The sequence below is a fragment of the Phocoena sinus genome, chromosome 11, assembly GCF_008692025.1.
Source record: "Phocoena sinus isolate mPhoSin1 chromosome 11, mPhoSin1.pri, whole genome shotgun sequence".
Lineage (NCBI taxonomy): Eukaryota > Metazoa > Chordata > Mammalia > Artiodactyla > Phocoenidae > Phocoena > Phocoena sinus.
In genome coordinates this window covers 80,890,123-80,916,602 of record NC_045773.1, presented here as the reverse complement: position 1 = coordinate 80,916,602, position 26,480 = coordinate 80,890,123, and the positions used below count along the sequence as shown (strand labels likewise).

The 26,480-nt window shown below is 46.4% G+C and overlaps 2 protein-coding genes across 5 annotated transcripts; both read right to left on the bottom strand.

The window, feature by feature from the left end:
- Window positions 1–236: 236 nt before the first annotated feature.
- Window positions 237–19,696, bottom strand: LOC116761847 (40S ribosomal protein S29-like). Its single transcript, XM_032648181.1, has 3 exons — window positions 19,692–19,696; window positions 17,927–17,928; window positions 237–502 (listed from the first exon to the last, which is right to left on the bottom strand). Exon 3 carries the CDS (start codon window positions 496–498, stop codon window positions 328–330), a length of 171 nt encoding a protein of 56 aa, XP_032504072.1. The 5' UTR covers window positions 499–502; window positions 17,927–17,928; window positions 19,692–19,696; the 3' UTR covers window positions 237–327.
- On the bottom strand, window positions 7,206–11,459 carry LOC116761841 (BOLA class I histocompatibility antigen, alpha chain BL3-7-like). Of its 4 annotated transcripts, XM_032648166.1 has the most exons (8): window positions 11,299–11,459; window positions 10,701–10,970; window positions 10,224–10,499; window positions 9,329–9,604; window positions 9,100–9,210; window positions 8,638–8,670; window positions 8,451–8,498; window positions 7,206–8,288 (listed from the first exon to the last, which is right to left on the bottom strand). In XM_032648166.1, exons 1-8 carry the CDS (start codon window positions 11,360–11,362, stop codon window positions 8,224–8,226), a joined length of 1,143 nt encoding a protein of 380 aa, XP_032504057.1. In that variant the 5' UTR covers window positions 11,363–11,459; the 3' UTR covers window positions 7,206–8,223. The 4 variants fall into 4 exon arrangements, with proteins under 4 accessions (XP_032504057.1, XP_032504058.1, XP_032504061.1 ...); XM_032648167.1 differs by lacking the exon at window positions 8,638–8,670 and having other exon boundaries at window positions 7,674–8,288; XM_032648170.1 differs by lacking the exon at window positions 8,451–8,498 and having other exon boundaries at window positions 7,675–8,288.
- Window positions 19,697–26,480: the final 6,784 nt, after the last annotated feature.

Below are 26,480 nucleotides of genomic sequence, written 5' to 3'. Positions count from 1 at the left end.
CTCTCCCGTTGCGGAGCACAGGCTCTGGACGCGCAGGCTCAGCGGCCATGGCTCACGGGCCCAGACGCTCTGCGGCATGTGGGATCTTCCCGGACCGGGGCATGAACCCGTGTCCCCTGCATCGGCAGGCGGACTCTCAACCACTGCGCCACCAGGGAAGCCCTCCTTGGGTTTTGATTCCTACTTCCTGGCTTGATGGCCATTCCCCAAACTATTCTTTTTTTTTTTTTTTTTTGAAGTTTAAAATTTTTTATTTTATATACGAAGAGTTAGTATTGTTTCTGAGGAAGGTAGATATGCGTGATGACCCATTCATGAAGTTCACACTTAGTCCAACTTAATGAAGCCGATGTCCTTCGAGTACTGGCGGAAACACTGGCGGCACATATTGAGGCCATATTTCCGGATCAGACCGTGCCGGTTTGAGCAGACGTGGCAAGAACGAGAACCCTGGCCGAATTTTCTCGGATGGCTCCAGTAAAGCTGCTGGTGCCCCATGTTGCTTTCTCGGCTGCAACAAGGCAAAAGCCCCAAACTATTCTTGTGTCGGCTCCCGGGCTCACTGCTCTCACTTTAGCTTCTCTTCTTTATATCTGAATCACAGGCATGTATTTCCTTGAGTTTCTAAAAATTGTAGTGATTTTTTTTCAATTCAGCATTTCTGAGGGCTTTCAGTAAGAAGAATTCTATGTTATTCTAAGAATTCTTAGAAAGAATTCTTTCAAAAATCCAAGAAAATCATACTTTCATGAAGGACAACACCCACAGAGAAGTGGGCAGCTCGTAAGTGCGCAGTGGATTTTCACCAAGTGAACACTGGGGTAAACAACACTCACGTCACGTAACCTTTCCAGCATCCCAGGAAACCCTCTTGAATCCTATTCAGTCATAAAAGAACCTGCCCACCCCACCCCTCAGAGTAATCATTATCTTGATTTTTAACGCCATACATAGGTGAGTTCTGCCAGTTTCTGATTGGAAAGAATTATGCAGTGGATGCCCCCGTGTCTGGCTCTCTCACTCAACATTATGTCACCGGGTCTCACCCCTATTGCTGTGTGTGGTTGTAATTTATTTACTCTCGTGGTGTTCCATCATAGGAATAGACCACATTTCTCGTCCTTTACTGTTCATGGGCATTTGTGTTATATCCAGATTTTACAAATCGGGCCGCTATGAATAATATTTTCGTATGTTTGGCACACATATGCATGCATATTTATTGAGTATATAACTAAGAGTGGAAATGCTGGTGAGTGAATGCTTGGTTACCACCAAAGACGTTTTCAAAGTATTTGAATCAATTTACTCTCCCACTAGCAATATATGAGAGATAATTAGCCCAGATTCTTGCCAGCAACTGATTTGGCGTGGTTTTTTCATTTTAACAACTCTGGGCAGTGTGCAGCGATGTCATAGTACGGTTAATTTGAATTCCCCCTCTGACTAAAAATGTTGAGCAATTTTTCATGAATTTATTTGCCATGTAAATATCCTCGATAGGAAGATGGACTGGACTACTTGTTAATGACTGAATGGGACTCTAGTCACGTGTCAGCATCTTTTAACTGTTATGGTCCTTCTGCTCTAAGGGATCTGTGGTCAAAGACAGGGGCTATCTGAGTGATCAAAGCATCTTTGGGGTGCTAGGGCGATGACTCTTGGCTGAAAGGTCCTAGAAGCTTCAGGATGGGGTCTGGTCACCAGAAAAACAGGCCATGATCAGAGGGTTGGAACTTGCAGCCTCACTCCTTGACCTCTGGAGAGAGGGGGGCTGGAGGATGAGGTCAATCAGTAATGGTCAATGATTTAATCAATCATGGCTACATCATGAAACTTTCATTACAAACCCCAAAATGACAGAATTTGGAGACCTTCCAAATTGGTGAACACATCCACATGCTGGGAGAGTAGCACACTTCAACTCCACGGTGACTGAGGCTCCTACACTCGGGACCTTTCCAGACCTCGACTTAGGTACCTCTTCATCTGGCTGCTTACTTGTGTCATTTATTATAGACTGTAATGGTAAGCATAGCATTTTCCTGAGTTCTATGACTTGTTCTACCAAATTATCAGACTTGGGGGGAACCCCTAGCTTTGTAGTCAAGTCAGACAGAAGTGCAGGTAACACAGGGACTTGAGGCTTGCAACTTGCTTCTGAAGTAAAGGAAGTCTGCGGGACTGAGCCCTGAAACCTGTGGGGTCTGATGCTAATTCCAGGTAGCTCGTGTCAGAATTGAGTTCAATTGTAGGACACCCAGTTGGTGCCTGAGAATCAGAAAATTGGTTGCGTGAAGGAAAAAAATCCCTCACCAGCTCACAAAGAAATTCAGAGTAAGAGTAGTAAGCAAGTAAATCTCTACCTTGGATGTCATTTATTAGTCACTTGTTCTTTCAACCAAACCCGAGTGCCTACAATGTACCAGATCCAGTTCCAGTCTCAGATTTTTGCTCTAAGAATTGAAATTTGACATTCTTTTTCCATCCCTCACCACCCCCTTACCTGATTAGGACAATTCCTAGATTAGGAGAATTCCACACTAAAAGAGTCTTGGTAGGAGGCAGAGACCACCTTCCTCCATAAAAGAGGAAAACCCACTTTCCCAAACATTCTGGCAGGTGGATACAGCATGGAGCTCAGGCCTCACCACTCAGGAGACCACATTTCAGGCTCTACTCAGGACGTGGTGACACAGAGAGGCTGGGACTGAGCAGAATGCATTTGGCAAGGCTGGTGTGAGTGGGAGTTACACAACCTCCAGCTGTCAGCAACCGCAGTGACAGCCGTCCTCGCCGCAGGGTCCACGTCCAGCATGCGGGGCTCACTGTGTGAGCAGTGACATCTGTGCCCAGCAACAGGGGCAAATGTTCCTATGTGGGACCTGGCCTAGGGTGGACACTGTGGGTTCTGTTCCCGTGGAGCCTCAAGCCTGGTTCCGTAGCCTTCCCAAAATGATATGAGCCCCCATATCATATATATATGGTACTTTAGGCCTAAATTAGAAAACTTTTGGATCCTATTGTTTGTTCCAAGAGTGAGTGAGAACTCAGTCTGGAGAATAACTTCAGAGAGCATGGATTTCATTATGCTGAACTGTGAACCACTTCCTAAGTCTTCCACCCGACTATACCCCATCGTAGAGAGAACTACATGTATTTCCCAACATCACATCTCATAATTGACAATATAGATACTCCCTTTTCTTTCTGAAAAAAAAAAAAAAAACCACTTTTAAATGTGGATTTAAGACCCTTCTCTGGCCACTCTCTGTCGCTGACCTTGGTGGTTCCCAAAGTGGCTGAGCATAAGGATTGCTTGTGAGGCTTCTTACAAAATGCTCAGGCCTCTCCCCAGGACCACCTTCTCGGAGTATTAGGCACAAGATCAAGGAAAAGCTTATTCAGCAAGTCCTATGCATAAGGCTGATGCACAGCCATGTGGGAATCCTGGTCTACGAACATTCTTGCTACTGAAAGTGTGATCTGGGGACTTCCCTGGTGGTCCAGTGGTAAAGAATCTGCCTTCCAATGCAGGGGACTCAGGTTCAATCCCTGGTCGGGGAACTAAGACCCCACGTGCGGCAGGGCAACTAAGCCCGCATGCCACAACTAGAGAGACACCTGCACGCTGCAACAAAGAGCCCACGAGGGGCTTCCCTGGTGGCACAGTGGTTGAGAATCTGCCTGCCAATGCAGGGGACACGGGTTCGAGCCCTGGTCTGGGAAGATCCCACATGCCACGGAGCAACTAAACCCGTGCGCCACAGCTACTGCGCCTGCGTGTCTGGAGGCTATGCTCCACAACAAGAGAAGGCCGCGACAGTGAGAGGCCCGCACACCACGATGAAGAGGGGCCCCCGCTCGCCGCAACTAGAGAAAGCCCTCGCACAGAAACGAAGACCCAACACAGCCCTAAATAAATAAATAAATAAAAAGATATCAATTCTCTAAAAAAAAAAAAAAGAGCCCTCGAACACCAACGAAATCCTGCATGCTCAGCAAAGATCCCACATGCCACAACTAAGACCCGATGCAGACAAAAATAATAAATAAATTTTTTAAAAAGTGTGATCTGAAGACCAGCAGCATCAACACCAACCTTGTTCTAAACCCAGAATTTCATGCTTTCTGACTTCCTGAATCTTAAAAAGATGTCCAGGGCTTTCCTGTACAAAGCAAAGATCAGACTCCCGGGTCTCTGTGCCGTCTAGACGCAGTGTCAGAACCATGCAGTCTGCTCAGCTGTGTGATCTGATCCGATCGCATAGCGCTGGGGGGTCCAGGGTTCAGTCCTTGTCCTTCCTCCTCTACAGCCATCACTCCCTCCCTTGGAGACCTCATCAGTTCTCAAGGCTTTAAATATCACGATGTGGCATCGCCTCCCAAATCTATTTCTCCAGCCCAGACATTGCTCTTAAACTCCAGACTCATTTGTCCAACTGCCAATCCAACTACCTGGCTTGTATTTCTAACAAAATCTCAGCTCTAACATCTCTTAAACCAAATGCCCATAATGCCCCCTCTCCCCCAAAATTTGCTCCTTCGTCTTCCCCATCTCTGGTGAGAGTAATGCCATCTTTTTACTTACATAGTCCAAACTTTAGGGTGTCCTCCTTAACTCCTCTTTCTCATACCCCAGATTTAATCCTTTAGCAAATGCTGTAAAATCCACCTTCAGGACGTGTCCAGAATCTAATTACTTCCCATTACATCCACTGCTCACACCCCAGTCGAAGCAACGGCCATCTCCAGCCTGGACACTGCACTAGTTTCCCACTGCTTCCCTATGGCCTCACTCCCTCCTTGCCTCCCAGTTCTGTTCTTAGCACAGCAGCCAAAGTGATACTTTTAAAGGTGAAGTCCAATGGAATATACTCAGCCATAAAAAAGAATGAAGTAATGTCATTTTCAGCAGCATGGATGGCCCTAGAGATTATCATAGTAAGTGAAGTAAGGACAGAGAAAGACAAATACCATATGATATCACTCAAATGTGGAATCTAATTTTTTTAAAAAGGTACAAATAAACTTATTTACAAAACAGAAACAGACTTAACAGATATTGAAAAAAACTTATGGTTACCAAAGGGGAAACGTGGAGGGGAGGGATAAATCAGGAGGTTGGGATGAACACACACACACTACTATGTATAAGACAGATAACCAACAAGGACCTACTGTATAGCACAGGGAACTCTGTTCAATATTCTGTGATAACCTATATGAGAAAAGAATCTAAAAAAGAACAAATATATGTATAACTGAATCACTTTGCTAAACACCTGAAACTAACACAACATTGTAAATCAACTATACAATAAAATTTAAATATTAAAAAAAAATAGGGACTTCCCTGTTGGCGCAGTGGTTACGAATCCGCCTGCCAGTGCAAGGGACACAGTTCGATCCCTGGTCCGGGAAGATCCCACATGCCGCGGAGCAACTGAGCCTGTGCGCCACGACTATTGAGCCTGCACTCTAGAGTCCATGAGCCACAACTACTGGGCCCACACTCCGCAACTACTGAAGCCCACGCGCCTAGAGCCCACGCACTGCAATGAAGGGTAGTCCCTGCTAGCCACAACTAGAGAAAACCAGCACGCCGCAACGAAGACCCAACTCAGCTTAAATAAATAAAAAAATAAGAGAGATAAAACCTATTAAAAAATAAAGAAAGAAGTCATACCATGTCCCTCTTCTGCTCAAAACAATCTTATAACGCCCATCCCACTCAGAGCAAAAGTCAAAACCCTCCCAGCATCCTCCAGGCCTTACATGGTCTGGCTGTACCTCTGATCCCATCTCAATTAATCTCTGCTCTTGCCATACTGCCCTCCTCACTTTAACTGGGACACACAGACATGCTTCTGCCCTGGTGCATTTGCCTGGAGGTTCCCTCTGCCTGGAAAGAACCTCCTCCAGACATCCTCAGGGATAATTCCTCATGTCCTTCAAATCTTTCCTTAAAGGTCACCTTCCCAGTGAGGCCTACCCTGACCGCCCTAGTAAAACACCCATTTTCCCTGTCCCCGTACTCACACTCTGGATCACCTTCTCCACTGCATCTTTTCCATTGTACGTATCCCCTTGTAACAGAACACTTTCCTTATTTACTATGCTGATAGCACATAGTCTGTCTCTTCCCACTAGAATACATGCTCCACAAGGCCAGCAATTTTTTTGTTTTAACTTCAGTGAAGTTTCCTACATGCAAAACATTGTGTCATATATCTGGCACACAACCGGTATCAGCTGAGTGAATGTTCAATGTAAAGCACCTCCCTATTCTAGACAGCATCTTTACTAATGTGACCTAAGGCCAAACGTTGTTTTGTGGCAGCTACAGCACAACATCTACTCACATTGACATCAATGCTGCCGGTGTTTTTCTCACAAGTGCTGTTCTCCCCTTCCCCCCAACCAACCCTCCTCCGCACTGCCTCACACAAGTATATTTTTCTTTTCAGGAAACAATGATCTTGACTTATGAGTCCTATTTTCCAACCAAATATAAACCTAAATTAGACTCTGCTTTGTAAGTCCATGAGTTTGTACTGGAGCCAGCACTGGGATTACTAGAGCTAAGGGCAGGGAGAATGGGTAGGCGAGCAGAGCAGAATTCCGACAGGAACTTACCTAAGACGAGACATTATGGTTTCCCGCCTTTCTGCTAATTCCAGAATCTGGATCCTTTGAGAAGGTTGGGGGAAATATGGAAAGAACAATCAAACCCTAGACAAAGGGCAAGAGCTGGATGAATCTGAAAATCCACCTCTGGACACCACAGACTCTCCTGTGTGCAGGGGCAGCCTTGGGCCTTGTGGGGACCACGACAGGCCAAACGACTCCTCCAGCTGTCAGAGGTGGGGGACACCCAGAGGAGAATAAAACACAAACTCAGGCAAGAACCTCTAAAGAAAGAAAGAAACAACAAATAACACCCAAAAGATAGGGGCTGAGGACTGGACACAGGCCTGAGCCGAGGCTGACCTGGTGACTTCTTCTGAGATCACAGCTGCTGGTGGGACAAAGTTCTGAAAAGACAATGACAAAGGAGCTGAGAAGATGTGACCAGGAGTGACCACCTCAAAGCCCAAGATGCAGTGAGCACGGAGTGGGCACAGGCCGCGTCCATGCTCAGCTCCTCATCACCTCCTCCTATCCCACCGGCAGCAGACAGAGCACAGCAAGCACACGGATTCTGGAAGGTTCTCAGCGCTTCCATTTATTTCCTCTCTCAAACTTTAGGAAGCCTCTCCTTTATTATCCCATCAACCCCTCATGGCATAAATAGCAAAAAACAAATTCATATCCTGATTTTTTTTAAGGCACAACATGTGTATATTTTAATACACAACCAAAATACAAAACACCATAGTAAATTGATGGCAGTAAAACATGGTATTTCATTTACATTGCATGACAAATTGTTAACATCCTTAGTCATAAATTAGTTCTTAGAAGCCAGTAACAAAGACGTTGATAATGCCAAGGGAAATGAATTAAAGAAATAAAACAGGGCTTCCCTGGTGGCGCAGTGGTTGAGAGTCCGCCTGCCGATGCAGGGGACACGGGTTCGTGCCCCGGTCCGGGAAGATCCCACATGCCGCAGAGCGGCTGGGCCCGTGAGCCATGGCCGCTGGGCCTGCGCGTCCAGAGCCTGTGCTCCGCAACGGGAGAGGCCACAACAGTGGGAGGCCCGCGTACCGCAAAAAATAAATAAATTAAAAATAACTAAATAAATAAAACAGAAGGAAACAAAATAACAGAAGTAACTAGTAATGACTAAGCATATATGAAGATGACTAAGCTGAACAATAACAAAGGAAGCAATTTCTTTGTAATATCATATTACCAAAGATTAAGTATCTAACATTTGTACAGTTTTAGGAAAAAGACCCAAACAAACAAACACTGGGGGACAAGACCGATGAGGACCCATCTATATAGTAGGGGGAGAGCTGTAGTTCGGATCCTGATTTTCAATAGGATATGAAAGACATTACTTTTCAGCACAAAATGAAGTTAAGACAAAGATGGAGACGGCCCAGCCCCGCCTCTGTTCGGTCAGGAAAGGCCATCAGGGAAGAGAACACAGGCCAGTGTGGGGAGGGGTCGTGGTGGGCAGTGGTGGGCCAGGCTCCCCACCTCTTCATTTTATGCTAACAGGAACACAGACACATTCAGATGACGTTTGCTGAAAGTCAGAAGATCTTGAAGTCACCGTGCAGGGGTGGGATGCGGAATCCTGCAACACTCAGTCCCCACAAGGCAGCTGTCTCCAACTATAGAAGAAAATAATCATGAACAAATTCAGGGCAGTCACGTAAGTGCTGACCTTCTGACAGCCCCCCACCTGCTCAAATGTCCCACGCAAAGAATCCCTATCTCCCAGGGCATCCCCTCGCCCCATCCCCCGTCCTAATCTAGACCCTCCAGAGCCTCACCGTTAGGATGCCTGAGAGGCACATCAGAGCCCTGGGCACTGTCACTGCCTGGGGGAGAACGAAACCAGGACGCGGTCAGAACCCACAGGAGAGAAACTAGAGAAGAAACTTTAGGAGGGTGAGGCCCCATGGCCTCCTGTCTGCACCCTCACAAGGGTCTCAGGAATCACAGCCCCTCCACACTTACTTGCAGCCTGAGCGTAGCTCCCTCCGTTCTCACCTGTAAGAAGAAAAGCTCACGTGAGAGGCCAGGGAGAAGACTGAGTTGAGATCCTAGAGGAACCCCCTAGTCCTGGACCACAGAGAACTTTCCAGAAATGTAACCAAAAATCCAGGACAGGATCAGGAACACAAAGAAAGGAGATGTGGGGGACTGGACCAGCTTCCCTCCTGGGAGTCTGTCCTTAGCGGGACCTTCCCCCTCTGACCTTCAAGTGCTAAGAAACAGGCCCTCAACTGGAATTATGAAGGTGAAAAATCTGTATTTCATTTTCATATGTACTTTATGAAAGGGTAAGTGTTAGCACTCAGCTCCATATTCCACACGTGTGTGTAGGGTACTTTCCAGTAAAGAGGCAGGCAAACGTCTACCTGGGCTTGAACCCCCCAGTGAGACAAGAAAACTCAGATCCTTCCCCACCTTCCCTACCTGAGTGCTTCTTCCTCCAGATCACAGCTCCAGCCACCACGGCTCCAGTGACCACCAAGAGAACCAGGCCAACAATGAGGCCCATGATGGGGACGGTGGGCTGAGGAGGTTCTGTGGAGGAAAGGGAAGGGGCCCTGACCTCAGGCCTGAATCCCGACCTTGCTGAACGTGTCCAGAAGGGCTCCTGCTTTATCTGAGAGGAAGCTCCACCCCACATGTCCCTCCTTACCCCATCTCAGGGTGAGGGGCTTCTGAAGCCCCTCGTGCTGCACATGGCACGTGTATCTCTGCTCCTCTCCAGAAGGCACCACCAGGGCCCCCCACTTCTGGAAGGTTCCATCCCCTGAAGGCCTGGTCTCCACAAGCTCCATGTCCTGGGTCTGATCCTCCCCATCACGCTGCCAGGTCAGTGAGATCTCCTTAGGGTAGAAGCCCAGGGCCCAGCACCTCAGGGTGACCTCACGGTCAGAGATGGGGTGGTGGGTCACGTGTGTCTTTGGAGGGTCTGAGGAGGAAGAATCAGAAAATTCACACTTAGTGTTACCTTCATGGGCCACTGAAGCAGCATCACGTGACCATCCTGAGAATGAACAGCACAACGGGTTTGAAAATAACAAGCACAAACACCAGACACCAGCCTGGACTCCGGGGTCTGGGAAGATCTCCCAGTCCTTGGCAAGTTCTGTGATAAGGATGAAAGCCAAGGTAGGAGGCTCCATGTAAAGGGGAGAATACAGAGCAATGGTCCTGACTTTGGTGGAGGCTGAATGACTCAGAAAAGCTAGAGTCAGGCCTCCTAAGATGTTCTTAGGCTGAGAACAGGCTTGAGAGAGAAAGTCATGGTTCACAAGATGGGGGTCAGGGTCAAAGGGCACCGCTGGTCAGTTATTTTAGGGATGGTTTCCTGTTTCTTCCCCAAAGAGACTGGATTCCTTCACTGTCTTTCAGAGAAGTTAGGCCACCGGCGAGTCACTGTCTCGTACAGAATACGAAAACCTGGGCGATTCCTCCCTCTCCCAACAAGAAGTTGGGGCAGTGTTCCCACAGGGACCCCATTTCCTCCCCTTGTGGGAAGCCAGCTCCAGCCCGAGGGGAGACCAGGGAGGCCCCGCGGCCCCTCGTACCTGCGCGCTGCAGCGTGTCCTTCCCGGTCTCCAGGTATCTGAGGAGCCACTCCACGCAGGTGCCCTCCAGGTAGTTCCTGCATTGCTCCGCAGCAACGGTCCTCTTCCACTTGAGCTTGGTGATCTGAGCCTCCGCGTCGGCCGCGGTCCAGGAGCTCAGGTCCTCGTTCAGGGCGATGTAATCGGCGCCGTCGTAGGCGTGCTGTGCGTACCCGTGGAGGAGGCGACCGTCCGGCCCCACGTCGCAGCCGAACATCGCCTGGAAGGTGTGAGACCCTGACCCCGTCCCGCCCAGCCGCAGCGATTAAACCCAAACCGAAAATGAAACCGGGTAAAGTCCCGCCGTTTCCTCCAGAGTCGGGGGGCCGGGCGGGTCCCGCAATGTTGGGGTGACCCTCGGACCCGGAGACTCGGGGCGACGCCGGCCCGTCCCTGGGGATGAGAGTCGTGACCCGGACCCGGGCCCGCGTCGCTCACCGGCCTCGCTCTGGTTGTAGTAGCCGCACAGGTTGTTCAGGTTCACTCGGTAAACCTGTGCGGCGTCCTTGAAGATCTGCGTCTCCTCTTCCCAGTACTCCGGCCCCACCTGCTCCACCCACGGCGCCCGCGGCTCACCCCTCGGATTCGGGGCGTCGCTGTCGAACCGCACGAACTGCGTGTCGTCCACGTAGCCGACGATGATGAAGCGGGGCTCCCCGCGGCCGGGCCGGGACACCCCGGTGTAGAAATACCTCAGGGAGTGGGAGCCTGGGGGCGGGGAGCGGTGAGACCCGGTCCGACCCTCCTCCCGGCGCGGGTCCCCGGGTCCGAGGTGACGGGGCCGGCAGAGGGGAGGGGGCGAGGGGCTCGTGAGACGGAAAAGGTGTGGAGGTCGGAGAAGGGCCGGCACCTCTGGGGGAGAGAAGAGGGGGCGGGAAGCAAGGGAGGGGGGAGGGAGAGGCGGGGACCGGGGTGAGGGGGCGGGTCTGGGCCGGGGGCGGCGGCGTGGCTCCTTCCCTGCGAGTCCTGACCCCCGACCCCCGGGGTCTCCTCGCTCCTCCCCGCAGAGGCCGTTCCCTCCCGACCCCGCACTCACCCGCCCAGGTCTCGGTCAGGGCCAGGGCCCCGGAGAGGAGCAGGAGGAGGGTTCGCGGTGCCATGACCTGTGTCCTCGGCGTCTGAGGAGAAACTGCGTGAGGCGGGTCGGTGGAGACTTTATAACCAGGAACCGCGGGGACGCTTATTGGCTTCTAGAAACCGGACCCGCAATGGGAGTGAGAAGTGGGGACGCGTCACGAGTGTCCGGGCAGGAGAGTCCGACACAGGTTGTGAGAAAGTGAAACTCCGGGAGACTGGGAATCCCCACCACAGAGCGTCCCCGCCCCAGAGACCGCCTGACACCCTGAAAGCCTGAGAGCCTGCGTGTCCCGGGACCTGGGACTTTGCCTGATCCCGCCCCTCCTACACCGAGAGCTCTTTGTCACAGTGTGTCCCTGGGTCCCGGCCCAGGGACTGTGTAGTCAGCGATTTTCACAGCCTTGTGGTCAGAATATTTATGCAGTCTTACAAACTAGTGACGACCCACAGATAATTTTATGTGGATACTTCTACCGGTACTTTCCAAAGCAGAAATAATAGAGTTTAAAAATTTTAAATTAATTTATTTAGAATAATATTAATAACCCATGATTTAATATGAAAAATAACTACTTCCCAAAATAAACACGGTAGTGGGAAAAGTGGAGCTTTTCAGATTTTTATATTTTTGCAAGTCTCTCTCTTTCTTGTCTGTCTCATTAGAAGACCCCTGGATGTTCATGTTTGCTTCTTCAATGAATCCGTTCTTTTGATTGAAGTCTATGAAAATAAAAAGGCCCACACATATGTAGGAGTAGTATTTTTAAAAACCTTTTCAGACAGTCATGGATGTTAGTCTTTGATACAAAACGAAAACTACACAAGTGGTAGTTTCTCAAAGGTTATCTTCAAAGCGGACCTGAAACAATATTATTAACTATTTCCTATTCTGTTACGTTAAACTCCATAACCCTATTTTGCACATTGAATGTCTCTTGGACTAAGGTAAGATTTTTAAAAAGTAATACGTTGTTTCACTAAGTTATATAGATCTTCCAGTGTCATTCATTCTTTCAAGTAAACATTGTATTCTGTGAAGAAGAGGGTAGTTCAGGTCACACAAATTATTTTCCTTGGGACATATAGTACTTTGGAATGTAGCAGAAGGGCTTGATGGGTACTTCCCATGTCATCTTAGAAGGTACTTAGAAGGTACTTTTAAAATGTGGCTTTAACGGAGTTCCCTGGCCGTCCAGTGGTTAGGACTCAGAGCTGTCACTGCCATGGTCTGGGTTCAAGCGTTCAATCCCTGTTCAGGGAACTAAGATCCCACATGCTGTGGGGCGTGGCCAAAAAAAAAAAAAAAGTGGATTTAAGGATGATTTAGGAAACAAAGGAATTTTTATTTATTTTTAAAGTTTTTCTTAATGAGGTATCGTTGATTTACAATGTTGTGTTAATTTCTGCTGTACAGCAAAGTGATTCAGCTATACATGTGTATATACATTCTTTTTCATTTTCTTTTCCATTATAGCTTATTAAGGAAAGATAAAAATTTGTAATGCATCAACCAGAATGTTTTAAAGCAAACCTGCTTTTTTCTTTCTGCAAGTAAGTTGTGGTGAAAATAATGATATTGCAGTTTGCTACAGTAGTCTCCATCACTGCTAAGTTATACCTCAAAGCAAATGTCAACATAATGGAAAGTCAAATAATATCTTAGTAATGCTATGAAAGTAGGTTTCACCTCATGGATCTCATGAAAGGGTCTCAGTGACTTCAAGGGTTCCACAGATCACACTCTGAGAACTGCTGTTCGAATAAACCTGGGAAAATCTCCTAAGTGACCCTTGCCTTTGCCTCCTCTTCGTTTTGGAGAATCCCTCTCCCTGAGCTGGACTCCCTGCCTCCCCACACTTAGCTGAGGGCCCTGCCCCCGGGGCTACTCTAGGAGAGAACTCACCCCTTGGAAATTGATCCCAGAGAGTGTCCTCAGTCTGGGAAGGGAGGTAGGGGGACAGGTGTTTCCCCTTTGGACCTGAAAACACTTTGTGCCCGAAGGCACCATACCCACTGATAACCTAGTTTGGTTTTGTTACACACCAGCTGAGTATGTACTCATATCCCAGACAGAAATCTGACATCATCTCTAAGAGAAATAATATTGGCCCTTTCATGGGTCCATTATATCTGACTTGAGGCCCAGAAAACATGAAGAGCAGTCCTGTCCAATAGAATGTTCTGTGGTGAAGGAATTGTTCTACACCTGTACTGTCAAAATCAGGTAGCCACTAGCTACAGGTCCCTATTTAGCACCTCAAAAGTGGCTATTGTGCTGAGCACCTTAATGTCATTTAGTTTAAATAACATTAAATATGTGGCTAGTAGCTAGCCTACTGGGCATTGCATATCTATAATGTTCTTAATTTCCAGTCTCTTCCCCCAAAAAGATACTGTGTGACTCATAAGTTGATGCATATTAAAATAACCTTCACATGGAAATCATGGATTTGTCTATGTGGGTCTTAGATATATCCTTAAAATGCAGCATGCGCAGAAAGTTTCATTAACATGTATTTTAACAACTAGAGTGTTCAGACATTAAGGACACCGTGGTTTATCGCCTTAAGGTCATATGTGTTCAAAACTGCCCATCGCTGGAGCTAATTCTTGTCTTTATAACCTTGAGCTCTTGCTGTTCTTTTCATTAACCTGGTAAATATAAGCAGACACTGAAGTCTTCACTTAGCCCAAGAGAAAGTATTCACTGAACACAGCATATATCAAATACCTTGCAGGACCTGTACATACTTGTGAAATGATAAAGCAGGAGATGTAAACCTTAGAATCCACCAGCTTAGAATTCTTTACTGACTGCTCCTGCTATTCGTTCCCCCCAAATTCAATCAATTCTGTTTCCCTTCACCCTTGGACCCCTCTCTGCTAGACAAAAAAATACTTGAATTTTTTACATTTGGGGAATAAAGAGTTGTATGACCCAAAGAAGAAAAACCACTAAAAAATCATAAATTTTCTGTATGTCAACCAGACATTCACAAAGATACTAACACATGCCCCTATCAAACTCAAAGACAAAAACATTGACAAACAGGTAGCAATGTTTTTCAGCCAAAGACCACCAGGAGAACATCTGTGGGCAAACAAGTTGGATTTATTACTGGATGCAGCGAGGGAGATGACACACCATCGGGGACCATGGTGTCTTAGTGTGAGGTGTTAGATAGAACATATACAGGAAGTGGGCTCTGTTTGGGTGATTTGGAGGAGGGTGTATGGAGGAGGGGCTCACTCTACATTGGGTGTTGTCAGGAAGTGGGGGCAATTCTATGACCGGGCATGTCGGTGAATCTTCCCTGTAAGGAGGAAAGACTAGAGTGAGGATGCAGCTGTGATTGGAAAGAAGCCGTGGTTGCTGGTATCAGCACAGGGAGAGGTTTGATACATTGTGAGGTGCATAGTGCTGCCTTGTTTGGTCTGTGCTTGGACTAAATGATGTTGTGGTCTTGTTTTGTCTCACTGTGTCATGGTCTCAGGTGTCCTTGTCTGATGTTGATGTTCTGTGAGGTGACATATGTCCAACAGGAGAAGAACACGGCTGCGTGGTGAGCACCAGCCCAGCTTCTGGCAAGGCTGAGGCCTAAGGTAAACGTCAGACCAGCTTCTGATGTTGGAGGCTGCTTTGTCCTTCCTGAATTCAGTGTTTAAAATAACTAAATCCCAAACAAAACATAATTAAAGTGTATTAGAAAACAATTTGGAAAATAAGAAATGCAAATGTCAAACAAATATATAACAAATAAATGTAAAGAAAATGCAGATGTGGAGTAAGGAATGGGAATAAATTAAAATCTATCATCTTGGCAAAGATAATAGTATGAGGAGAGTATTGACAGGAATTTAGGGAGAATATACTGTCATAAAGATTGATGGGATTGAAAACTGGTACAAAAATTTTAAAGCTCACTATGCAAAACGTCTCAATTTCAGTATATTTACATTTAAATTTTTTTTAATTTTGTATTGGTATATAGGTAATTTACAATGTTGCGGGGTGTTTTGTTTTCTTAGGTGTACAGCAACTTGACTCACTTATGCATAGACGTATATATGTCCTTTTTTGGGTTCTCTTCCCATATAGGTTATTATAGAGTGTTGAGTAGGGTTCCTTGTGCTATACAGTGGGTCCTTGTTGATTATTTTATAAATAGTAGTGTGTATATGTTCATCTCAACCTGCTCATTTTTCCCTGCCCACCACCTTTCCCTTTTGGTAACCATAAGTTTCTTTTCTAGGTCTGTGAGGCTGTTTCTCTTTTGTAAGGAAGTTCATTTGTATCCATTTTTAGATTCCACCTGTAAGTGATATCATAGGAGACTTGTCCTTTCCTGTTTCGCTTCCTTCCTTGTGGCTGGAAATGGCATTATTTCATCCTTTTTATGGCTGAGTAATATTCCATTGTGTATATGTATCCTATCTTCATTATGCATTCATCTGTCCTTATACACTTAGGTCGCTTCCATGTCTTGGCTATTGTACATAGTGCTGCCATGATCGTTGGGGTGCCCGTGTCTCTTAAAACTATGGTTTTCTCCGGATCTAGGCCCAGGATTGGGATTGCTGGGTCACATGGTACTTGTATGTTTACTTTTTTAATCAACCTCCATACTGTTCTCCCTAGTGGATGTACCGATTTACATTCCCACCAACAGTGTAGGAGGGTTGCCTTCAATATGTTTACATTATGACATAGAAATTTCTTTTTCAGAAATTTATCCTGCGAAGATAATCACACATGTCCTCAAAAATATATATTCAAGGATGTTTCTTGAATTGTGGTTTATAAAAGCAAAGAATGGAAAAAATCTAAATGCTATAGTCATTGCAATGATGGTAACTATGAATAGAGGAACACTTAATAAGAATTAAAGCAATAATGCCATGTGATTTACATAGTGTGTCAAATTTATTCCTGAAAGCAAACCCACGAGGGGACTTCCCTGGTGGTCCAGAGGCTAAGACTCTGAGCTCCCAATGCAGGGGCCCCAGGTTCGATCCCTGGTCAGGGAACTAGATCCCGCATGCCACAATGAAGACCTGGTGCAGCCAATAAATTAATTAATTAAAACAAAAAGCAAACCCATGAGGCACCCAACATGTGATCCCTTTGTACAGACACAGAGAGAGAGACTCAGAGAGAGGAGACACAGAAGTGGAGACTCAGAGAGGTTAAGGAGTGTATATTTCAAGGCCCCCTTCAATCAGGATCTGGAGACACTGGAGAAAAAATGAAGAACAACAGTTAGGCCCTGCGTGATGTGCGACAGGCACTTTGGTGAGGGGGATAGACAGAAATGACAAAGAAAATTGTAAATCACTACTGAGCTGAGTGCTGTGAGGAAGAAGTTCATGATATCATGAAAGTAGATAACCAAGAGACCTGACAGCTCCCCTACCACTATTAGCAATAATATTTGAAAGATGTAAAAGATATATGGTATATAAAACAAAAACAGAATTCTATACAATTATATAAAATCATAGAACCAAAAAAGGGCTCTTTGAAATTAAAAATAATGTCATAGAAGTGTATAATTCAGTAGATGAATTGAAAAATTACAGTCATACTCACAGTAAGTAATAGGAATAGAAAAGTAATGGCAAGGAGGAGAGAAGACCTATAAGAATATTCCTCTAACAATCAAGAGATTCCAGCGAGTAAGCAATACAAGTTTCAAAAATAAGGGAGAGTAGGAAATAATAAAAAAAATTTTTCAAGAAAACCTCTTGGAGTTTACAGACAAAAATTTACATCTGGAATGGCCTAAGCAAACTCTTACTGCAGTGGATGAAAACAGACAGACGCTAAGAAACATCGCAGTGAAATTGCAGAAAGGATGGAAAAGAAGAGAGACCTTGAAAACTTCAAGAGGCAAAAAACATGGGCCTGGAGGCTAGAAGACAGTGAAGCAATGCCTTCCGAATTCTAAGGAAAAAAATCAGTATTTCCAACACAGAGTTCTATATTGAGTCAAGATGAGAGTAAGTCCAAAATCAGTATTTCCAACACAGAGTTCTATGTTGAGTCAAGATGAGAGTAAGTCCTAGGGTAGCCTAAGACATTTCAGAGTTACAGTGTTTTCCTTTCCATGTTCCCTTCTTCAGGATACTGTTAGACAAAGTGCGGGGGAAATGATGGAGAAAACCAACAGCAGGGAAACATGGTATCCAGGCAACAGGGAAGCCTTGTAAAATTATACAGTAGGAGAGAGAGGCAGAGGGCTGCCCAGAATGAGGAGAAGGAGATCCGGGACGTCAGCCCTGCCCCAGGTGTGCAGGGAACCAGTCTCCGTGTGGCAGCACGGAGGGCTGTGGGAGAGTCTGTGCAAAGAGGTGAAGTTGGTGAAATATCCGATGTGCTTGAATGTATTCAGAAAGACTTAGATTCTGCACAGAGTTTTAGAATGATTTAAAATGAGTACAATATGGGGCTTCCCTGGTGGTGAGGTGGTTAAGAATCCGCCTGCCAGTTCAGGGGACAAGCGTTTGAGCCCTTGTCCGGGAAGATCCCACGTGCTGTGGAGCAACTAAGCCCGTGAGCCACAACTACTGAGCCTGCCTGCTGCAACCACTGAAGCCCGCGCACCTAGAGCCCATGCTCCGCAACAAGAGAAGCCACTGCAATGAGAAGCCTGCGCACCGCAACGAAGAGTAGCCCCGCTCGCTGCAACTAGAGAAAGCCCGCATGCAGCAATGAAGACCCGAAGCAGGCAAATAAACTAAAAAAAAAAAAAAAAATCAGTACAATCAAAGTAAGACATTATTTATTCCAGCGAAATCTTAAATATCCATTCAAGAAAAGTAATCATAGTCTACTAAATGCTCACTTGTGACTAGCATTTCCGTCATCGTCATAAGGCAAATATTGCACACTGAGCTAATCAGAATTACAAAACTGATAGATGTATAATTATAACTATTTTGGGAAGACAGGGGTGTGTGAAAGAAAAACCAACTAACTAAAGATGATACATAAAACTGAAAGCAAAGGAGTATTAAAGGCATGCATTTTAGAGACATAGAAGAAACAATTAGAGAACCAGCTTAAGAACTAAAAGAGCTTCTCTCTGAGATTCAAGAGACTGGGGACATGGAAGATTGGGGACATCGGTCCAGATATCAAGTCTTGTAGAAGTATTTTACTTTTTAAAACTATGTGCACATATCCATTAGCTAAAAATAAAAAAGACAACCTAGTAGATGAGAGAATGGCCTTTGGCCTTAGGAATTGTTCTGTTAAGAAGAGTCACAGAAATGGAGCAGCAGTTGGAAGGAAACTGTACACAGAGTGGTGGATGTTTATGGGAGAATTTTGTTTTGATTTATTTATTTTTGTTTGATTAATTTTAATGGGAGGAATTGCAGCATGTTTGTAGGCAGGGATGAAGGAGCAGTAGAGAGTGGGAAACTGATGACACAGGGGAGGATGGAGTCGGATCCTGTACCCACGCTGAGGGGCAGGCGTAGACAGGAGGGGACCATCCATCATCACTGGTGGGAAGGTGAGATACAGGTGCAGATGTGGGAATAGTGGAGGAGGAGGATGTAATTCTCACCTGAGTGCTTTTTTTTTTCTGAATTAAAAAAGAAAAGCTCATCATTAAGAACAGGGAGTGAGGGATGAGTGGAGGGGTCTGAGGGAAAAGGAGGAAATGAGAAATTGCCCTCTCAGGGGTGTGAGAGTGAGCTGACTGGGAAATGGCATCTGGAGAGTGCAGGGTGGGGGCCACTGAGGTCTGGGCTGTTCAGCTTAGAGAAATTTCCAGCTCTTGGGCAACAACAGGAGGATGTATAAGAAACGAAAGAAAAATGCAACAAAATATCTCCAAATGTGAGGATTACATTCTTTTTACTTTGTCATTTATCACTTTTGACACTTTATTACTTGCTTTACAGTGAACATACATTATATCCTATATTATACGTTACACATATACATAATGATAAGAATTTTAAAGCTTTGTTTAAATTTTTAAAAGGAAGGCAAGTGGGCAGAAAAAGTGAAGAGCTGTGGGCACAGAGCTGGACGTGCCGGGCTCCGTTTCTGAGCTCTGGGCAGTGAACTCACACAGCCTTTTCTCCTTTTCTCAGGACCATGTTTTCTTTGGAGGCCAAGCAGGATTTTTCCCTTCTTTTTTCAGTGTGGTCACTTATTAGGACCTTGTTACCTCTTTGATGCTTTTAAGATGGTTTTTATATTTTACATGGCATTTTCAGTGAGCAGAATTCTCCCTACAATCCAGCCCATCTTTTCCAGTAATGGAATTTCTGTGGCAGAATAGCTCAGTTAAAAGACTTTGGGTGCCAAAGTAGAGAATGTGTTTCCTAATGCACGATCTGAAGAGGATCTGTCAGGTGTTTTACAAGTGCAAGGGATTTTTTTTGTTTTTGTTTTTGTTTTTGTTTGCGGTACGCGGGCCTCTCACTGTTGTGGCCTCTCCCGTTGCGGAGCACAGGCTCCAGACGCGCAGGCTCAGCAGCCATGGCTCACGGGCCCAGCCGCTCTGGGGCATGTGGGATCTTCCCGGACGGGGGCACAAACCCGTGTCCTCTGCATCGGCAGGCGGACTCTCAACCACTGCGCCACCAGGGAAGCCCAAGTGCAAGGGATTTTAATGTAATTTTTGAAAGCATATTTACCTACACAGAAGGGGACTGAAAAGGTACTCAAGGGTATACAAAATAAATAATTCATGTTCTCCCTCTTGTCCCCCATTTGCCCAAGTCCTCTACTTGGAAACCACTGCAGTTGGCAATTTCTCATTTTTCTTCTCCCCAAATATATCTCTGCATTAATGAATACTGTTATGTCAGTAAAAGAGCTCAGGCCACAGACTGGGAGAAATTATTTGCAAATTCACATATCTGATGAAGGACTTGTTTTAGAATACACATAGAACGCTTAAACTCAATAATATGAAAACAATTTAAAAATGAAGGAAAGTCTGAACACACACCTCTTCAAGATCTATCCATGGACCTGTATATGAAAAGATGCTCAACATCATATATTATTAGGAAATGTAAATTTTAAAAAATGATGTATCATCACACCTATTAGAATAGCTAGAATCCAAGAACTGATGATACCAAGTGCTGTCCAGGATGTGGAGCGACAGAAACCCTCACTCACTGGGGCAGGAATACGAAGCAGCACAGCCCATAGAAATGATGGTCAGCAGTTTCTTGTAAAGCTGCACATAGACCCTCCATCCAGTCTACTGAGCGCTCTAGTCCTCATGCAACTCATCTGAAAACTTATATATGCACAAACCGCGGCACACCAAAGTTTATAGCAGAGCGCCCCTCAAGTGTGGGCTGCACGAAGTGACTTCCTTCTAAAGGCTACAGTATGGAAAGTAGGGAAGTAAAAATAGAAGTTCACAAGGAGAGACCTGGGAAATGTACCTTAGCCGGGTGATGAGGTGAACTTATTAGTGACATTCCAGTGAACAGTATATACCCTTTATATGTGGAGAATGTCACTTCATCTCTGTGGTATTCTTCCCCAAAACCCAACTCAGATAAAGAGACATTCTACAATATCCCCGAGGAATACTCAAGAACATCAAGGTCATCAAACACAAGGGACCTCTGAGGGACTGTCACAACCACAGGAGCCTGAAGGAGACATGATTGGGACTTAATATAATGTGTCTTTGATAGGATCCTGGATCAGGAAAAAGAAAAACTAATGAAATCCAAATAAATTTGGGTGTTTTTAGTAATATTGTATCAATATTGCTTCATTAGCTGTGACAAATGTATGATGGTGGTGTAAGATGTTAACATGGAGAAACTGAGCGTGGGATTTACAGGAACTCTCTACTAACTCTGCTACTTTTTTGTAAATCTCGAACTATAGTAAAATTAAAAAAATATATATATTTTCAGATATCCACCAGAAACAAACAGGGAGTGGAAGAAACAATTATTGACTTTGAGTTTTCCAGGGTGTTTTCATGAATAAGCTGGAGAGAGGAGTTGTGGAGAGAAAAGATGGAAACCTCAGACACAGCAGGGCTCCAGGGCCCTCCTCCCCTCCAATCTCTGCCTCACCCCCAGGAGCTGCTCAGAAGGCATCTTCATCCCCCCATTGCTGTCCAGCCTCCAGGGCAGCCATCTCTTTCTCACAGACCACAGTCCATCCTCTCCCGCGCTGTGCTGAATAGGAGAGAGCAGAGTGGTGGCGCCCCCGTGTGGCCACAGTGCTGATGACAGAAGACCAGAGCTCCCCTTTGACCTCCTTACCAGGGACCTGCCCAGGGTCTCCTTGGGCTCCCAGCAGCAGGCCAGGGCTGTGCACACAAGTTGGCATCCCATCCAGTGTCAAGTTTGAAGTTTGAATTGTTACCCAAAATACACGCTGACATGAACGTTTTTCTCCCCATTAAATGACTAAAGCTTTTGGCCCCAGGGAGGATCAGATCTCAAGGCCATAACAGCTGATTCCCCAGTCCAGGGTGGACCCCACAAACATACTGGGTGTCCTCAGCCTCCTGGCGTGGGACCTGGAACCCCAAGTCCCTGTCACTTCTTCTGGCTGCTGACAGGGGTATAGGCTCTTCCTCCAAGGAATCAACTCTGGAACCTCCATCCCTAAGATGGGGTGGAAAAGGGGGCAGAGGAGGAGGGAATCCCCAAGGTAACAGCCTATGAAGAAGTGAGAAGTGATGAGAGGAAGGAAACAGTGACATTAGGGGATGGAGGCCAACAGGAGTGGAGGGGGAGGAATGAGAGGGGAGGGGGCAGGGCGGGTCACTCGGTGGACACGTATGCGGGGAGGGTGGGGTCTGTGTGGGGAGAGGCTCAGGGGCTTCTGGCCTGGGCACTGGTAGAGGCTCTGTTTTTCACCTGGATGATAAGTACACAGGTGTCAGCTCTATATTTTGCTGGTAAACTATGCTTATGTTTTAGGTGTTTTCCTGTCCTTACAGGTATGGTATAACTCAAATACACCTGGAAGAAAGAGAAAAGGAGAGAGGGGAGGTGGTTAAAGGAATTCCTCTCTTCCAGAGAAATAACCTCACCCCCAGTCCTCACTCCACCTCACACACACATGGTGCTGGCGGGCAGCAGGGAGACTCAAGGAAGGGAGAGTCCATCCCAGCTCACAGCCCAGGGCTACCTGGACATCGTCTCCCTGTGAGCTAAGACAGCGGGGACCACTGTGCCAAAAAGACTGGCTAAAGACCTTTGGGAAAAGACCTGCCCAGCTGGTGACCATGGAGGTGGAGAGCAGAGGAGAGGACAGGTGAGCAAAGGACAGGACATGGACTGGAGCCTGGAGACCACAGTGGGACAAGGAGATCAGCCATGAGTCTGGGCCCGGGGGTCCCCCTAACATCTCCCTGAGACACGAAAACGACCTCCGCCATCCCCAGACCTACAGGACCCAGGCGTCCCAACACCGTACCCAAGGACACCAAGCATGGCCCCTCCTGTCCAGGCATGAAATCCACCACCGTTTGAAGCCTCAAGGGTCCTCTCTGCTCCTCCCCAGTCCCGAGAGCCCAGGACACCCCAGTGTCCTGCCTCTTCTTCCCCTCCGTGGACCTAATAATAGACAGGGACCTGCTGTCTGGATCCCTCCAGCCACTTCCCAACCTGAACTTAAAGGCCCTGTGGTCCTGGACTCAGATCTAATTTCTGGCGCTGATGTTGACCCAGGACTTCGGGGTCAGGGGTCAGGGGAGGCTCCCCAGGGCCCCACAGGCTGCAGCTGAGCCAGGCTTCCAGCTGAACAGAATCGGCAGATTCTGGACATAAAACTGCGACCTGGAGGAGACACATCAGCCACACGGAGGAGTGAAAAGCTGCCTTTGTCTCTCCCGCCTTCCATCCACAACCAGTAAACATCCACGACACACCACAGGTGACTCTGCCCAACACACCAGGACTCTGGAGAATCCCACCCAGTGTGCATGTGTGGACTGGGACACAGAGACGAGGCAGAACTGAGGGAAGAGCAGAGGTGGAGATAAGAGATATGAACCTAGACATGGCAAGGTTACAGCTTATACAGGTAATTGGCCTGAAAAAGGAGCCAATACAGAGACAAGAGGAAACAAGAGGTGGGGAGTCTTAGTTGCATTCAAGCCCCTGGTTCTAGCTGTACTTGAGGTTCACTTGCTCCCCTGCTTTTCTTTAGTTTGTTCAGTAAGACAATGACTTCCCCTTTGACAAGCCTGAGTCAGATTTCTACCACTTTCAGCAGAAACGTAACTGATGAATACATCAAGGTTTCACTTTTCTAGAAAGAACATAGTGTTTTTATTTGCCCAAATAGTAGAGCCCACCTCAAGGAAAAGCCCTATTCATTGAGAACATTTTGTTTGTACAGCTTTGTGTCTAATCATGTTTCCTTCACACTCAGAAATCTGAAAGGGATTCTGGAGGGTGTGTGAAATCTCAGAGCAACACTCAGGATTCTATATTCTGCAGGTAGAGAAGCTGTGATGCTTTCTGTTGTCTGAGACATTTAGAAGTGAAATGGCGTGCGTTCACAGAAATAGCATGCATTCACTTCTAAATGTTCACTTCACATTTAGAAGTGAAATAGCGTGTGTTCACAGTGAAATAGCGTGCCTTCTGTTGTTTGAGACATTCAGAAAGTGAAATAACGTGCGTTCATAGAATTGTATTTAGAGCACAGTAGGTTATGTCTCTGTACTAGTACATAAGCCAGTAATAGAGCAAGTCACCCCCGGTTTGTGCCTGGTGTAGACAAGACGGTAAATGGGTTTACCCTCCTCATGAGGCTGAGTGTCTTCCTTCTTCAGCAGCAGTGGCATTTGTGTAGATGTGATCTTTGCAAACCAACACAGGAATAGCTGTTCCTCCTGGAAAAAGAAAAAAGCCCTTTCCTTGCTCTGCTCACAGAACCAAACTTCCTGTGCTGGATTCTCACTGGGCTCCAGTGTTTAGGAGGCTGGGGACCAAACTGGCCAGAATCCACTTGGGCCTGATGTCCCCTCTTGAAATGTCCTCTTGCTAAATGGACAGCACAGGGCTTCCTCAGTGGATCTGAAGGATGTGATGCCTTCTGTTGCCTGAGACATTTAGAAGTGAAATAGTGTGCGTTCACAGAAATTTTTACAAATAGAATCCAGGACTGAAAGAGTAGCTATTGGTACATTTAAAATTGTGTTTAGCATACAGCAGTGGTAACTTTCTAAATCTCCAGGTTGCGGGTCCTGCCCCCGGAAGGGCAGCTTATACAGGTAAGGGCACCGCTCCTTCCCCAAGCCCGCCCCAGCTCGCCCCGGACTGCTTTGCTTACATTGCCAGAAGGTTCTCCGTAGGGACTGCCCTTACGGCTTGGAGAGTGTTGGGGGGGAAGAGAGGGGAAGGAGCGGGGCTCCAGACAGGGGTCATCACCAGAATTATCTTGGTGAGAATCAAAAGAGCCCGTGGATCTAAGGCTCTGCAGCAGGGAATGGTGCATGTTATTTGCCGCTGTTCAGCCTAAAGGAGAAATCTGAGCTGCCCCAGGGTGGGATTCGGCATCCTGTCTCTCACTTACTGGAGTGAAAGAAATATGAGGGTGAGGGAGACCCAGTCCTTAAGTTTCAGAAAGTATGGAGAGAAGAAAGGATGAGAGGGGGCGGAATTAGGTGTCACTGTGAGCTGAGTCATCTGGAAAGAAGGAAAGACCACAAGAGACCTTGGGCAGGACAGACTTCAGGACCAGAGAGATAGGGAGAAAGAGATGGAGCCCTGGCTAGTCCTTTTTTTTTTTTCCCTTTCTGCAGTACGCGGGCCTCTCACTGTTGCGGCGTCTCCCGTTGCGGAGCACAGACTCCAGACGCGCAGGCTCAGCGGCCATGACTCAGCAGCCATGGCTCACGGATCTTCCCGGACCGAGGCACGCGTCCCCTGCATCGGCAGGCGGACTCTCAACCACTGCGCCACCAGGGAAGCCCTCTGTCTAGTACTTTTAAAACTCTGGGGCCTCACACTTACTCAGTAAGAGCATCAGTGTTTGCTTTTATTCCCCACTGTTGCTGCTAGTTCCGGCTTACAAAGCTACCCAAAGCCCTGGCTCCTTCACGCATCCCCTGCCTCGGCCTGCCCTCTAGTGGAAGTCTGCGGAGTGACAGGAGCGCGGGTTTCCCCACTTCCCGTCTTAAAAACGTTAGTGATCTTACCCACCTCGCAGAATTGTAGCGAGGATAATTAATGGTTATAGTTTGGGCAGCAACAGAAATGGCAATAGTTGTAGCAGCGGTGCTAAGTGATTTACATGACTCGTCTCGTTGAATCCATACAAGTTGGGGAGCGATATTATTATCTCCGTTTTATAAAAACTTCGAGAGCTGCTCTAACATGCCCCAGGTCAGCAGCAACGACTGCCAGAATGAATGTGTTCTTACAGTAAGCTGCCTAGTACTCTCTGTCTTTCCTCAGTGCTGGTTCCTTCCTCTTGTCTTCCCTTGGAAAGCATTACAGAGGGGTTTACCTCATATAAAATGAAGCAAGAGAATTCATCATTTATATTGTTGATAATGCCTACCTTGGCTGGTTGTTTGGAATTAGAGAAAATTGTAATAATAGTAACAGCAGCAAAAGTTTATTGAGTTCTTATTGCAGTTTATTGAGTTCTTTATTGCAGTTCTTATTGCAGTATCTTATGGCAGATACTATGGTCAGCATTTAACATGCAATTATTTGCTTGAGTCATCTCAGCAATTCTATCCCATGGGATCTCTGACTATCCCCCCTTTTACAGATTAGGAAACAGATTTGGAGAGTTTAGTGCCTGGCCCATTAGTTACAGTAGTTACAACCATAATTATTCAATGTCATGAGAAAGGCACAGGGCAGAGGAGTTCAGTGAGGGGTCAGGAAAGACTTCTTGAACAAGGAGTCGTTTGCAGAGGGGTTGGTTTGTTTGTTGGTTTGGTTTCTTTGTTTTCATTGTAAACCTAGTATTGTATGTATATGCTCCTTGAAAAAGTTCAAACAGTGCCTATGGTTACAAAGTAAAAATCTGAGAAGCTTCCACCACCAGGGAGTAACTGCTGAATAACACCCTGAAGGAACTTTCTCCATGAATATACCGTCTAAAAAAGAGATCCAGCTGTACGTCTCTATTATTTTCTTTTTTCTGGGTATCATTAT

What these genes read in the sequence shown, in the direction of transcription:
- LOC116761847 (XM_032648181.1), bottom strand. Translation starts at nt 498, where the DNA reads ATGGGGCACCAGCAGCTTTACTGGAGCCATCCGAGAAAATTCGGCCAG.
- LOC116761841 (XM_032648166.1), bottom strand. Translation starts at nt 11,362, where the DNA reads ATGGCACCGCGAACCCTCCTCCTGCTCCTCTCCGGGGCCCTGGCCCTG. An exon ending in GCCCCTCACCCTGAGATGGG is followed by an intron (nt 9,211 to 9,328) that starts GTAAGGAGGGAC and finishes TTTCCTCCACAG; the next exon opens with AACCTCCTCAGCCCACCGTC. An exon ending in GCCTCTCAGGCATCCTAACG is followed by an intron (nt 8,289 to 8,450) that starts GTGAGGCTCTGG and finishes TTTCTTCTATAG; the next exon opens with TTGGAGACAGCTGCCTTGTG.